This window comes from Rhodamnia argentea, chromosome 10 (genome assembly GCF_020921035.1).
Source record: "Rhodamnia argentea isolate NSW1041297 chromosome 10, ASM2092103v1, whole genome shotgun sequence".
Classification (NCBI taxonomy): Eukaryota; Viridiplantae; Streptophyta; class Magnoliopsida; order Myrtales; family Myrtaceae; genus Rhodamnia; species Rhodamnia argentea.
In genome coordinates, this window is record NC_063159.1 from 12545799 (window position 1) to 12560069 (window position 14271).

The window sequence follows — 14271 nt, forward strand, 5'->3', positions numbered from 1 at the left end:
TGGCATGTGAGAACAGAGTGCCACAGTGCAGCAGAACTCTTGCTTGCTTGGTGAAGGAAGTTGTGGAATTCCAAGCTTCCATATGCACACCTTTCTCCCTCAAAACAAATAGATTCGGTTAAAGTTATACTCTCAAAACAAGTGTTCGGCTGTTGAGAACAATTAGTGCATACTTCCATGTACTTGCTCAACTCAGAAACTAAGCAGGACCGCTTCCGATCAGGCAACATCATAGAAGACTATCCGCGCATATATCTATAGTATACGTACATCCAAAAATCTCGTAACCTCTAGGGCCACTGAGCTTTATACTCACTGTCGTCATCGAATGCCCCAGCACACAGAACCTGAGTTTTGCAAGTGGTTGAATTGTAAAGTTACAGGCCATAGTCCTCTCCTCCAATTCCTCTCATGCCGCCTCAGTACTCTACAGGTATTTGGAGGCCAACACTTGTGAAATTTGCTCAGCTGCTGATGCTGGAAATCAATTCGCTGCTGTCGAGATTGCTTGAAGCATTTCTGTCCAGAGGAGCAGGAGATGCTCTGTTTGCTGCCAAATTTAATCGTAAGGGCCGCCCTTCCACCTCCTGTGATTCCCGTTATAGCCAAGACAAAAGAAAAAGAAACCCAGTTATTCAGCAAGACTAATGCTTAGCCCTTAACTATGAAATGTTGAAAAGTAGCATCTACCACACTAAAGTTCATCTTTTCAACAAGAAAAGAACAATCATGGGTGTCACTGTTCTTTAGCAAATGCTTTCCAAAATACCTTATGAAACTTTGTTGACTTATGGTAAATGGTTGCAATATGCCCATGAACAAGCTAACCCTGGTGCATGTTCTCATATGGACACCCTATCACTCCTCTAACAAGAATGTGGATTTTCAGTCAATTCAATGCGTCTTACCACTCCATTCATGGCATCCAAAGCCGACTCCATGGCCTCTGCAGATTCAAAGGAGATAAATCCAAATCCTCGGGATTTTCCAGAATCGCGGTCATATACAACCTTTGCACTCAGCAGGCCTGGCTGGTCAGCAAATGCGTCTCTGAGACCTTGGGAAGTGAGGCCCCACCCAAGGTTTCCTGCATAGATTTTGTGGGGGCTGTCCACGAAGCTACGGTTGCTATTTCGAATCCTCGGTCCCATTACTTCCCTTTCACCTCCTTTTGGCACTTCGGGGAAGTTTACCTTGACTGTTCTGCCACCAAGTTGCTGTTTGAACATGATGAAAAAGAAACTAACATTAATTTTCTTCGTCTTGCAAACCAGCCCACACGTCATTTCAGTGTCACAGATAATCAACAAAATACGAGAGAAGAAGAAAGAAGCAAACATTCAACCCACAACACACTACCGCCAGAGCGAAAGCAACTCCTAATAGATGCATCCATTGAAGCAACCTTCACCAGCTATATGGCAAAGATTATTTTGGAAATGCTCGATAAACAATTAATACAGCTTAGAAATGCTAATAATAATTGTGAATGGGTGAGCATTTAGCAATATAACACCAAACAACATAAGAATATATACTATGCTCCGCACATTCAGTTTCAGAATTTACAAAGCCTCATCAAAAAGTCGCCACCAATGTAAAAACGGATCAGTCAGCCTAGACTGATATAACATCCAACAATTTCCTGCATCCAAATTAACACACTGATTGCTATCGCAAGCAACTTCTAACCGTTACTTTTGAGAAAACATCCACGTTACTCCATCTAAAAGCAAATAAAGTACACACCAAACATTTCTCCCTGAGCAGGTTCCAATTCTTCATGACCTAGTTTACATTAGCTAGTGTTCGACAGAAGGCAAGAAACGACACATCTGACAAGGGCACAAACAGGGCGACATCTATTTCACAGTTAAGGCCACAATTCAATTCATGCATCAAGAACCACCTTAAGTGCGAATGGTCATGGGTTTGGGTGGGGAGTGCTTACAGATCCATCAAACATCCGAATGGCCTCTTGAGCTTCTTCCACACTCTCCATGGTGACAAACGCGAAGCCCCTGCTCCTATCCGTCACTCGATCATAAACAACCTGAAACGACCCAGCCATGAACACACAAAAAGGAATCAATTTTCAAGAACCCAGTAACCAAAAATCTTCAAAACATGAACAAACAAGAAAACAACAAAGAGCCGAAATGCAATACAAAAGCAGAAGGGTACGAACCTCCACATTTATCACACGCCCAGCCTCCTCAAAAACCTCAGCCAACTGAGAAGAATTCATGGAATAAGGCAAGTTCCCCACGTACAACCTCCCGTAACCACGCGAAGAACCCGAGATTCTCTCCTCGTCCCCGCTCTCCTCTCCCTCTTCCTCATCGTTAGAGCTCTCGAGCAGCTCCTCTGCCTCTTCTGGGTCCTCTTCCTCCGATCCCGCGACGCCGTCTTCGGATTCGAACCCGTCGAACGCAGCCGAAAGAAGGGGGCGGCGAGGGATGGAGATGAGTTTCAAAGAGCCGAAAACGGAGGCTGAGGATTTGAGGGCGAGGAGGTGGAGAGCGGGGGGTTTTGGAGGGAAGTGGGAGGGAAACGAGACGGGGGTAGGGGCGAAGGAGTGAGCAGAGGAGGGGGTCTTGTTGCAGAGCGAGGGAGGAGCGGCCATTGACAGAGATGAGGTCGACATTCAAACGGAGGAATTCGGGCGAAGAAGAAGATGAAGAAGATGATTGACGAATTCTGAGTATTGGCGGAGATAAGATTTTCTCTACTGTCTTTGCTGAAGTTCTGTAGCGAGGGAGAGAGATAAGGCGCGCGCACGACGACACTTGAGTAGAATTTATAGGCAAAGCTTCTTTTATTTCACGAAAAATAAAATATTTTAAAAAGTATTTTTTTAGAAAATCGTTTTCTAGAAAAAATAACGATATTTTTTTTATATTTGACTGAAACTTAAAAATAAATTTAAAAATATTTTTCGCCATTTGATGAGGAAAATCAACTTCCATTGCACATCTAAAAAATATTTAATTATTTTGTACTTTCTTTTCATTTTTATTTATTTTTCAAATTTGGAATTTTTATTTTATTTTTCTCTTTATTTTTTTCTTCGAAAGGCTCCGAAGTTACTTTGGAGTCAGGACCAAAAAAAGGAGTTACTTTAGAGCCTTTCGAAGTTATTTTGGAGCAAAAATATGTTTGATAATGTAATTTTGAAGTATAAATTTGTTTGGTCATGTAATTTCATTTTTTATTTTGGAGCTACCTGAAAAAGTAAAAAGAAAAAATTACTTCTCTTCAAAAGTTGAAAAATCAACTTTTGACCAGAAATTGATTTGTAGAGAAGAAGTGTTACTTTGGCTCTATTACAAGAATGATAATCTCATTTTCTACTAATTAGAAAAATAACGACAAATTTGTTTTGGTTGAAAAATTAACGACAATTTGGTTGATCAAATTTGTTGATGGCACTAATTTTATTTCCCTTTTTTTGTTGCTTGTTTGGTAAAATTGAAATGAAACGAATTTTAATTGTTGGAGGTCGTCTATTTTCATTTGGACGGTTTGATTTGAATAATGTCACGCATGTCACGGAAATCTCAATGTTAGGCGATCCAAATCCACTGAAAATAGAACATAATCAAAAAAGTTATTCGATGATAATTGCAAATTAGCCAAACATTATTAATCCCTCATTATATATATCATTGGTAGATATTATTAGTATACTTGTCAAGATCCTGATTATCATTAATTATTATTTTATGGAACGACTTGAGGAATCTTTCCCTTACTTGTCTAATTGTGTTTTTAATTCATTGAATTATTTCAGTCAATCCGATTTAAGCTTATAATGCTTAATCTCATTAAGTGCCGACAGTATATATATCTCTCGCTCGTGGTTCATAAGAACATTAGGAATTCCAGGTGATTGCAGCCGAAAAGCCGATAAAAAACAGCTGTCCATGACTGATGCCTGTTGCACGAGACGAGTGATCTGAACACATTACTGGACACTTAGCAGTGATCCCACTTAGCCCGACCAGCTAACACCTCGGCCGGTTCCTCTCAATGCAGGTAAAACATAAGCAAGTCCAGGAACTGTCTTGTGACACAGATCATCGTACCAACAATCCTGGAAACTCTCTCTGCTCGTCACCTGTCGACTGGGGACTCCAAACAACGGATCATGCATGTCAGCAGGTAAATATGAACATATGTTTCATCATTCACATGCAGTTGCGGCTGGCGACTCGGTCGAGTCCAATAGGCATGGCATTATAATGTTTGAACTAAGCAAGCTTCGAGGATTGGATGAAGGCTCTCCCGCCCCCGATCCCTCGGCTCCTGGTGTGCAGTTAAAAAGCAGTGTTTCGACAGTCACAGACGATACTGATGATGATGAGACACTAGAAAAAACTCCAAAAATTACAATACATCACTTCAAATAGTTCAAAATCCACACGGTAAGCACCAAGGAGTTCGACACCAACAAGCTTTAAGTATTAACAGGACATCAGCAAACACAAACTAGTCTTCCCACTGTCTTCGTGGTTCCATGGGCATGGAACAGTCAACAAACCCATGTTATTCTAGGTTCTTAGTCACGTTCTTTTACAGGTGCATTAAAGATTAGCCACCTTTAGCCAACCGGTACACCAGAGTGACTAGGGACTAACTTAATGCATATGAGCCAAGAATGATTTGCCTATCGCATAGCAACCAAATAGCGGCTGGACAATCCTTTGAGCCGAAGACCCAATTGCAATAACCATATCGGGAACTGCAGCGGGACTTCTCCACTTGGTTGCAAAGGGAAGCGAGGCCGGGCATGGACCCCGCTTCCCTCGCTTTCAGACATTGAGGTTGCGGCGGTTGTCCACCGCCGCGACCCATTTGCTGGGCATGACAATACTATGCGAGGTATCGTTCATGCCGGTGAAAGAGTAGACGGATGGTGGGAGGTGATTGATCGGAAAACGATCAAGTTCTTCCCTCGAGTACATGCTAGTGACTTCTGACCCAGAGAGATTCCCGGCACTGCCATTAGCTTCTTTTGGCAAGCTCAGCGTGCCGCTCTCAGATTGTGAGACCTCAGAACTCTGAGAACCAGTTGGCTGGGGAAATTGCCCGCTGCTGTCTTTCTTTGCTTCAGCTCCTCCCTTTCCATTGCCCAAGCTTCTCACGTTCAAGAAACGGCCACCGCAACCCCTAGGTCGGCGCATAGCATGACGATGACGTGATTCATGCATGTACGGCTGTCAAATGAAACACCACAGAACACCAATTCATGAAAAAACTTTGGGGTGCTATTCTTCAAGTTTGGCAAAGGAAAATTTTGGTTGCTATTAGACAAATTTACAATTTTAAGATACTATATTAGGAAATGCAACCGATTGACAATCAACTTAAAACGAATAAGCCACACCAACAAAATCAGTCAGCATCAGGCCTTGATAAACACCACGGTTCAAATAAGAATATACTTTTTCAAGTTGAAGTGCTAAAATGATCAAACTTGACTGAAGGCTAGAAATCATCTTCTTCTAAATGCCAAAGAGTTGTACCCCACTTTTAAGATTTAATGAAGCACGTCAGCTGCAGGAAATGGGCATATAACAGCATCGCAGTTACTTCTGATTTTTCACTTTCACATTCTCCATAATTTGACAAGTTCATCATCATGCAGAGGTGCCTTTTGTCTTGCAGAAAACATGAAAGACAATTGTATGGGGAGCAGTTGAAGCGAAAGATCATACCTTCCGGACTCTTGTTACTTTATTCTCGAGCACAGCTTTTGCACGAAACTTGCGGCGTCTAATGATTGCGTGGTACTGTTTGGCATTTACAAATATGGGCCCATCATCTGCTGACAAGTTCAGAGGAAGCATCATCCGGCCCTGAAAGTAGTGGAAATACATGCAAAGAGAATGTGATTAAATAATCTGACTTAATATGGCTTCTAGTAAGTTTTCGTCTGGCGAAAATGAATATGATGGCATTATTAGAATGAAGTATTTCCAGTGATGGATAAGGCCAGAGGTGCCAAAAGTAAAGTTTCAACCTGCAAAAACCATGCACTCCCAAAGAAGAATGATTCGCACATTTACTTGGACATTATGATGTAAAATTCATGGCAGTTGTCATACTTCAAGATATTGGGTTTGCAAAGGTGAAAAAGTAATCAAGAAAACGAGAGAACATAAACACGACTACAAGCAGTCAAGTTCATGAGAGAAGAAGATTTCCAATATGGAATATGGACAAGCAAGCCTCTTGAACCAGACACAGTTGTTTCATAAGAAGCTTCAGCTTGGAAAAAATGTTTACTGAAGTACTTTGGGGAGTGATGAAGAAAAGTATATATAGTTGAAAATATGGTATGCGATAACATTCTCTTATCAAGGACTCAACATGTGAGAGGTGATTGATGATTGGTATCTGTAATGATGTTTGTTTATGACCAACAACAGTGAGGGCTGTGATGGGACTACAATTGGCCGAATGTCGAAATGGTGGTAGATGGCAGTAAATACTCAATTTGGGATGGCCATTACTTGTCGAGGCCGTGTCATGATCACAGGTGGCAGATGAGACCTAATTCACCTCAAATAGTTTAGCGATCACAGGCCTCTGGCAGTGATTCTAATTGTCCACAAGATAAATCATGGCTTACTGCTAACAGACCGGATTAGTGACTTGGTTAGATGAAGCTGCAGCTTTCCCATCCCACCTTAGTTTCTATTGTCATATTTTAAAAGGGCGTATCTTGGTCGTTTTAGGTATAAGATGATTCTTTAAAAAGTAATCACTAATAGATCTAAGCCAGTAAAACATTTAAAGTTGGTAATACACTGATACGCCTCTTTACACCAAACAGAAAACAGAGATAAAAATTTGGCTGGTATAACTGTCTGGTGAACACTCACAGGATGCCCGTTCAAGCCCCTCACTGCATTAAAAAGTATCGATTAAAGTAGACAAAAGGAACAAAGAAATACTAACCGATATTTGCGACCCATAAGGTGAGAATACGCCAAAACACTGCTCTCCATATGGATATTTGGCACATATCTGCATTTACCATCCAAGCACACAATATGCATCACTCCTATTTGCTCACATTCCAATTATAGAATAGGAATAGCTAACATTGCTGACATCGAAGTAGACTAATATTAACAATTGGTTGAGACAAAGACGTACCATCTGCTGACCATACCCTAGATCTACCCGAGCACAGTATTCTGGTAGAGGGGAGATAGCTAGTTGAGACTTCTGGGTATCTACAGAATTTTTGCGGTCACCTGAATAAGGTAACAAACATCATCAAGTCCATGTTGACCAAAAAAGGGTAACTACAAAAAGAACTACAAACATCGCCACATTTGACTAGACTGTGCAGAAGGGGAAAAAGAGGATTTTTTTTTTTTTTTGGGAGCATATGAAAAGGAAAGGCTTTGACCTTTTGAAACTCAACAACTTTGTGGAATGGCCCTAGTTGGTGACAATATGTTTAGGTAATCATTCATTGCATAGGCCTTTTTTACCTCGTTCAACACTACAACGAAGATTGAGGAGGAAACATAAAGAACGAGAAAAGCTAGGTGGGTATGTCTGCTGCATTCTAAGTTATCAGTACATGTTCAACTACAATCTGACCTGTTTTCAATTGAGGACATTTTTGTACATACATTGTGTCATCCCCGCAGGATGGCACAGTGCAACAAGCCTAAATATACATTTTGACTATAGGCCTATGCTGTGATGAAGCTTCAATTGTTTCAAACCTAAAACCTCATTGCTACGAGCTCCAAAAGTCAACCTGTACAACTTAAGTCCTGCGATACTAGATTAAGGTCTTGCTAGATACGTCTATTTGTATTAAGTGAGACACTAGAACCTTGAAATTTAAACCTCTATTGTATGAATTGTGCAGTTTATGAAAAAATCATCGTACACATACAATTGGTTCCAAGTTTATCCCAGCAATTGGATCATGTGTTCATGAAAGCATTATAAAACATTCTTCCACAGATTGTAGAAATTTCAATAGATCTTTGTCTTTGCTAATGTATGCAAGACAACAGACAGAGTCCCGTTAAACCTATCCCTAATCTTCATCTTGTTAACCAGTTCATCAAGTAATTCATCTGTAATATCTGGAAAAGCTCTCAATTCTAATTGGTCGAGAATATCCCTGTAATGGTCTCTCTTTTGAACTTAATTGTGCCTTTGGTTTTCTCTATTGAAGGTCTCACTTTTCGCCTTAATTCATTCAAGGTAAACAAGAGAAGGCAAAAGCACCATAGAAACAGTAAGAGAAACACAACAACTGCACAGAATGAAGCAACAAGTAAAATTCCTGTACTTTAGAACAGGACAAGAAGTGTCGAGAGCAAAGATATTCCCCACTAGTTAAGTATGCATCGCTTAGCCTGAAGATGCAAAAACCGGCAATTACCTGTAAAGATGGTGAACTGGGTCAGGCTTCCCTTATCCGCACCTTGCTCCGTACCTGGACCGGCTTGTTTGGCGGGCGCAAGGTGGTCACCGCATCTAGGGTTTTCGACAGGTGAAGAGTCCGACTGGCCCAAAGAATCCCCGTGAAATGACTGCGTCCCAAAAGCGGCCCACCAAGGCGTGGCCGACGGAACCGAGGACAACTGCGCTGCGGGATTATGGAGCATTCCCTCATGTTCCTTGAGATATAGTGCTTGCATAGCCATAAAGACACCCCCTCAAGTTGATACAAAATACAATTTCTTCAAGCTATAGCCTGCAAATTATAAAGGTCGATGGAAATGTTCCAGTTGCAATAATGTCAATTATAGATGATTCTCACAAAAGACCTCGAGGGCCTTGATCTAACTCAATCAGACTCTTCATTCAAATTTGGCAAAAGAGAAAATTAAGAAAGCCAGAAGCGCAGGAAGCAAGTGGCAAGTCCACAGAATAGTGGCCGGCGCAACAACAGAAAACGAAAAAATTTACAGGGACGGGTCTACTAGAAGCAACAGTATATCATCTTTACTGGACAAACACACAAAGAAAGAGGGGCAAAGATAAAAGAAAAGAGGAGGATGGCAATTCTACAGTTAAATCTTAAATGGGTCGGCGTTCGATCAAGAGCTGAAGCTGACCATGCAAAAAGAAAGATCAAGACCGCCGCCGCCCCACCCCCCCTCCCCCCCACCCCCTCAAACCCCCTAAAAAAAAAAAAAGCACTGTTGGAAGTGCTGAGAATAAACAAGGGGAGAAAAATTATGCCCCGCACATTAGCTGGGAATTAAGTGATAGATGAGCAGAGATCACCATAAGAACCGCGGAGACAAGAAATAGCAGAATCCAACGACCGATAAAAGCTTTACATAGCTCAATATCGAGAAAAACCGGAGAGAGAGAGAGAGAGAGAGAGAGAGAGCTCACGCACATATAGCAAGAGAGTCAAAAACGGGGGTGAAGCAGCAGCTTTCAAGCAGAGAAACCCCATTTCCTCGGAGCCATGTCGGTACTATTTCAAGCAAGAACAGAGAGAGGGAAGGAGACAGAGAGAGAGAGAGAGAGAAGAAGAAGAAGAAGGAGAAGAAGGGACGGAGAGTGGGAGAGAGAAGGCTTGATAAATGCGTCCAAAGTTAATGCCAACTCCAACACTGGCCAATCAGCTTCGCCTTCCATGTTTTTCCATTTTCCCCCCCTCTTTTTCCCCTTTAAAAAAAAAAAAGATATCCACGTCGTATCAAATCGCATAAAAAAAATTTTTTTTTGGTCGAAATATCAAATTACATGGGAAATTCTCGGATCAATAGAATAAAGCAATATTCCTTTTTCTCTTATCAATATTAAACATTTTTACTCTGTTTATTTCTCGAAAAAAATAAACAATAAAAAAATATATCTCTCTAAAAATGATCCCTCGTATATGTTGAAATAATCAATCGATGAAATAATTTTTTCACAATCGGAAATAAATTATGCTTAAATATTTTTTGCAAATACAAAAATCATTTACTTTTGAAAAAGAGGTACAAACAATTTTTTTAGGTTTTTTTTTTTTTTCAAACCATTCAATTTCCTCGATAGATACTCATAAAATCTATCACTTCACATCACTTTAAGACCAAAAGTATACATAGTCGAATGTTGCAGGCCAATCGTAAATTCTCCTTTTTGCCGTAACTCATTACGAACACAATCATCGAGAGTAATCAATTGAGGACATTGCGCCGATTCATCATCAGCTCATGTCATGATATGCAAAATCCGGAGGCCAAAAACATGCGGGTGCAGTGAGTTCATTGCATTCCGGATATTAAGTGCGTCTCGTATAGACCCACCAATATTAAGGATTTAGATATACGGGGCTTATATGCCAAGAGATCATTTAAGTGTTTCCATAAAAGAAGGAAGAAAAATAAAAGAAAAAAAAAATAGCGCTTCGATGAGTTCCTTTCAATCTTCAATTGCAATCCAAGATTGTAGCCATCAGCTAACATACATGTGCTTAATTTTTTAGCTGCGGATGTAGGAATGCTTTCTCCCGACAATAGCAAATCACCGAGGACAGTGACAATTCCCTTGCCATTTATGCACTCACTTTGATGGATTGAAATCTCTACATGTGTTATTTTGTGAAATAATTACCAAACAATTCATAAATCTAAATTAGTCCTAAAATTTTTTTTTAATTTTTTTCCTTTTTCCTTTTCTTTTTCTGAAACTTGGAGATTGGCCGACGAGGGTCATTGGCAGCTCTCGGCGTCCACGTTAGCGATTTCCGATTAAAATTGGTCGGATTGACTAAATTAGTATCAATGTAAAAAGGTTTAGAACTATATTAGTCCAATGAAAAAATTTATGACTGAATTTGTACCACTGCAATAGATATAACATTTTTTTGATACTTTTCCCCTTATCATGTTGTGTGTACATTGCTAACCACAATGAATGTTCGTCGATAGATTATTTACTTTTCACCTACTTTGAAGTCCACTGTTATTTATAACTCAATCTTCATCACTTGATTGAATTGCCCTTCAGTCCCCCCCTTGTGGCTTCATAACTCTATGTTCGTGTGGAGCCAAAATAAAGGTAGATTCACTGTCATCCGAGACATACGTACGATGAATTCAAGGGATAATTTCCATAAACATACTCCTCTATTCTTGACTCGAAGGAGACCAATTATGGCAAAAGCTAGGAACTTTTCCTTCTGTCGGAGTTTTTCAAGAATCGGGTCCTAGAATTTTAAGCTGCTCATCGTACAAGGCATGGTCCAAACCCAAAAGTTGCATCCCTTGTTCCTAGCTCGGCACCTGTACTTCAGAGATCTCCGAGCCCCAGTTGAGCGGTTCGGACAATGACAAAGCTTCTTCCCCTTTGTGCTGTACAATAAACCATATGTCGTCAATTGATTTCCCGTTTTCTTTTGGCCTCTCCTTATAAGAAGATGGGATTGCTTTTACATCACCTTTTTCGTGGGGTTTGTCTTTTTATCGTATTGAAAGTTGCCGTGAGATCACGCCCACTAGAAGTGGGAGCGGCTGCCTAGAGAGGATATTAAACTGAAAAAACAATAGAAAGAAAGAAAATTGCAATTAGAGATCATTATCTCCTTTGCTTTTTAATACTACGAAAACCCACTTTTTATCCACTGTCAATGAAACCCCAATTTTCTCCATTAGTCCTTACATGGTGATGTGCATGCTACGCGGCTGCGACTTGTTTGGAAATGTGATAGATTTCTTTAAATTTAGGCATATGAATCTAAGGGTGAGCATGGTTCCTGTGTAGAACCGAGAATCGGAGAACCGGACCGATAGGAAACGATTTAGTTTCGGGTTCTAAGGTATGCATGGTAGGTTCCATGTTCCAAAAATTAGGGAACCGGCTTTGATGAGTACAACTTGGAATCAAGAACTTCGTGTTTTTCTTATTCTATGTCTTCGCGCGGTCCCGCGGTTTTTCACGTATGAGTGTGTAATGTCGAAACACTAATCCGAGCTTCCATTTCCGATGATATTCATGCCTGAAACTTTTACTTGTTAATATTTCGTATTTTTTGTGTGTTTAATATGACCGTAATCAGTGGATTGTAACAGCAAATGGTGGTCATTAGAAGTGATGATTCACTACAATTGCTCAACTAATAATACAAATGGAACCCGAGTAGACCTTAAAATCGACCCAAGAACCCGTAACAAGTTAGGTTCTAGGTTCTAAGGTATGTAAGGTAAGGTCTCGATTTCAAAAATTGGGAAACCAATTCCGATGGGCAAGTTCTGTTAGAATGCACGTGTGAGTTGTGTTAGAAAAGTCCCACATTGGAGAATTAATGTAGTGTGGAGCGGTTAATATATCCAAGTTGGCTCATAACTCATTAGCTTAAGCTTTTGAGTGAAGGTGGGTCCAACTAGATATGTTAACGAGCTCGGGCTTGGGCTCCCTCTTGGCGATCTCCCCGAGTGAAGGTATCGAACTTCTACCGTGCGCTCTCATCAAATTGGTATCAGAGCCGATGGTTGATTAGTGGGCCTTCAATCTGTTTCGGTGTTTGGTAAATATCTCAATGAAGGAATCTGGTGACCAACGCGGTTTCCGAGTCGGTGTGGCGTTGTGGTGTAGCAATGCGGGCCCGATGGGCTTTGATGGAGATTCAAGTTGAGATATGTTGGTGCAGAAGGATACTTGAATTAAGAGGGAGCAAAACCTAATACTAGAGCTCACACGTGAGGTGAAGATTGTTAGAATGCACGTGTGAGTTGTGTTAGAGAAGTCTCGCATTGGAGAATTAATGTGGTGTAGAGCAGTTAATATATCCAAGTTGGCTCATAACTCATTAGCTTAAGTTTTTGAGTGAAGGTGAGTCCAACTAGATATGTTAACGGGGCTCGGACTTAGGCTCCCTCTTGGCGATCTCCTCGAGTGAAGATATCGGACTTCTGCTGCGTGCTCTCATCAAGTTCTAGGTTCTAGGTGGAACCCGGACTGTCCCTAGAACTGCTCACTCCCGTGGTGAATCATTGTTTATGAAAACTATTGGATAGAATAAACCCATAATTATGTGCTCTCCAAAAAAAAAGATGAAAAAAAGAAACTGAGATGGATGAGTATTTAATGGAGCATCTAGTTTGAATGAGAGTTTGGGATCTTCTGCGGCGTGCTGAACCAGCTGTTTGTATTTCACAACTTGCAATAATCAGATATTTGCAACTTGGTTTATATAAGGGAAGATACTAACTCGATTGCTCCGGAACGCTTTCTATTTTTGGGCGAATGGTCAGTGAATATTCATCGAGCTTTCAAGATCCAAATGAAAGTTTATCGTCACCTATTGACCGAAAGCAATCTCTGGCAATGGGTTGTTTTAAGATAAGCTAAGTCAACGTTTAGCCCCATTGGAGCCAGCTTGTAAATCAGAGTGAACGCATTACCCCACAACCATTGTAGGCCTTGATATTAGGGTTTCCTTAGCTTTACTTAGCCGGAACGCTTGAATGACATCACTAAGAAATTTCATTTACGTTCCAAGAAGTAATAATTGTAGATCCCAAAAAGGGCACAAGCTCAAATCATGGCCACCTAAAGAAAGATCGAAAAACGTTAAGAATGAGAGAGGGACCACACCAATTTTACCTGTCGAGCCTTTGGATGGATTATCATTTGATATTGATGGAAATTAGTTTTTTTTAATGTATGGTCTTTGTCATAAGGTAGGTCTAAGGGGTCGGCCCAAAGGAAGATGCTTTCAAGGTGTGATTTTATCTTTGCCTTTGGAGGGGAACTCAGGTTTGGAAAGAGAGAGGGTTTTGTTGAACCCTAAGCAATTGGGAGTTCAAAAACCTCGAATGGCATTTCAGAGATCGATCTCAAGAAGTCCTGCTTTTGTTGTTCCTGCTATTTGAATAAGTGCTCATTAACTCCTCGTCGTTTCGCATGTAAGTATTAGTTGCGGCAAGACAACAAACAAGGCTTCAGAAATCGAGCTGAACAGGAAACTTAAGGCACATCCTGCTCGGTCGCCTTCCAGTCTACATCCTCAAGCTTTGTTCGAGTGAATACGTAGCAGTCCGAGACATTAATTAATCACCTTCTTGTTGTGGATTGTGTACCATTAACAATGTGGTTCGATGACCGTTAATCTTTATCTTTACACGTAACTATGTCGGGATCTTTAGTTTTCTCATCTTTGATTGGCCTCCTCCGTGACAGCTTGAACTAAAAAGAAACACGGTAAATACCACATGCCGGTTCCGACGTTTTTCCCATCAGATATTAGCAGCTTAAAGGAAAGCACTTTAACCAGAAGAA

At 40.7% G+C, this 14271-nt stretch overlaps 2 protein-coding genes across 3 annotated transcripts; both read right to left on the bottom strand.

The window, feature by feature from the left end:
* Positions 1 to 229: 229 nt before the first annotated feature.
* LOC115757632 (33 kDa ribonucleoprotein, chloroplastic) lies at positions 230 to 2758 on the bottom strand. The gene is made up of 4 exons (XM_030697943.2): positions 2189 to 2758; positions 1952 to 2053; positions 909 to 1217; positions 230 to 587 (listed from the first exon to the last, which is right to left on the bottom strand). The coding sequence occupies exons 1-4, from the start codon at positions 2645 to 2647 to the stop codon at positions 465 to 467; spliced, it is 993 nt and encodes a 330-aa protein (XP_030553803.1). The 5' UTR covers positions 2648 to 2758; the 3' UTR covers positions 230 to 464.
* Positions 2759 to 4379: 1621 nt separating this feature from the next.
* LOC115757633 (nuclear transcription factor Y subunit A-10-like) lies at positions 4380 to 9606 on the bottom strand. 2 transcript variants are annotated; one of them, XM_030697945.2, is made up of 6 exons: positions 9395 to 9606; positions 8426 to 8740; positions 7168 to 7268; positions 6967 to 7035; positions 5721 to 5861; positions 4380 to 5219 (listed from the first exon to the last, which is right to left on the bottom strand). In XM_030697945.2, exons 2-6 carry the CDS (start codon positions 8688 to 8690, stop codon positions 4815 to 4817), a joined length of 981 nt encoding a protein of 326 aa, XP_030553805.1. In that variant the 5' UTR covers positions 8691 to 8740; positions 9395 to 9606; the 3' UTR covers positions 4380 to 4814. The 2 variants fall into 2 exon arrangements, with proteins under 2 accessions (XP_030553805.1, XP_030553804.1); XM_030697944.2 differs by having other exon boundaries at positions 9391 to 9606.
* Positions 9607 to 14271: the final 4665 nt, after the last annotated feature.

What these genes read in the sequence shown, in the direction of transcription:
- LOC115757632 (XM_030697943.2), bottom strand. Translation starts at nt 2,647, where the DNA reads ATGTCGACCTCATCTCTGTCAATGGCCGCTCCTCCCTCGCTCTGCAAC. An exon ending in GGCGTGTGATAAATGTGGAG is followed by an intron (nt 2,054 to 2,188) that starts GTTCGTACCCTT and finishes GGGTCGTTTCAG; the next exon opens with GTTGTTTATGATCGAGTGAC. An exon ending in TGGATGCCATGAATGGAGTG is followed by an intron (nt 588 to 908) that starts GTAAGACGCATT and finishes CGGGAATCACAG; the next exon opens with GAGGTGGAAGGGCGGCCCTT.
- LOC115757633 (XM_030697945.2), bottom strand. Translation starts at nt 8,690, where the DNA reads ATGGCTATGCAAGCACTATATCTCAAGGAACATGAGGGAATGCTCCAT. An exon ending in CCAGTTCACCATCTTTACAG is followed by an intron (nt 7,269 to 8,425) that starts GTAATTGCCGGT and finishes TACCTTATTCAG; the next exon opens with GTGACCGCAAAAATTCTGTA. An exon ending in TAGGGTATGGTCAGCAGATG is followed by an intron (nt 7,036 to 7,167) that starts GTACGTCTTTGT and finishes TGGTAAATGCAG; the next exon opens with ATATGTGCCAAATATCCATA.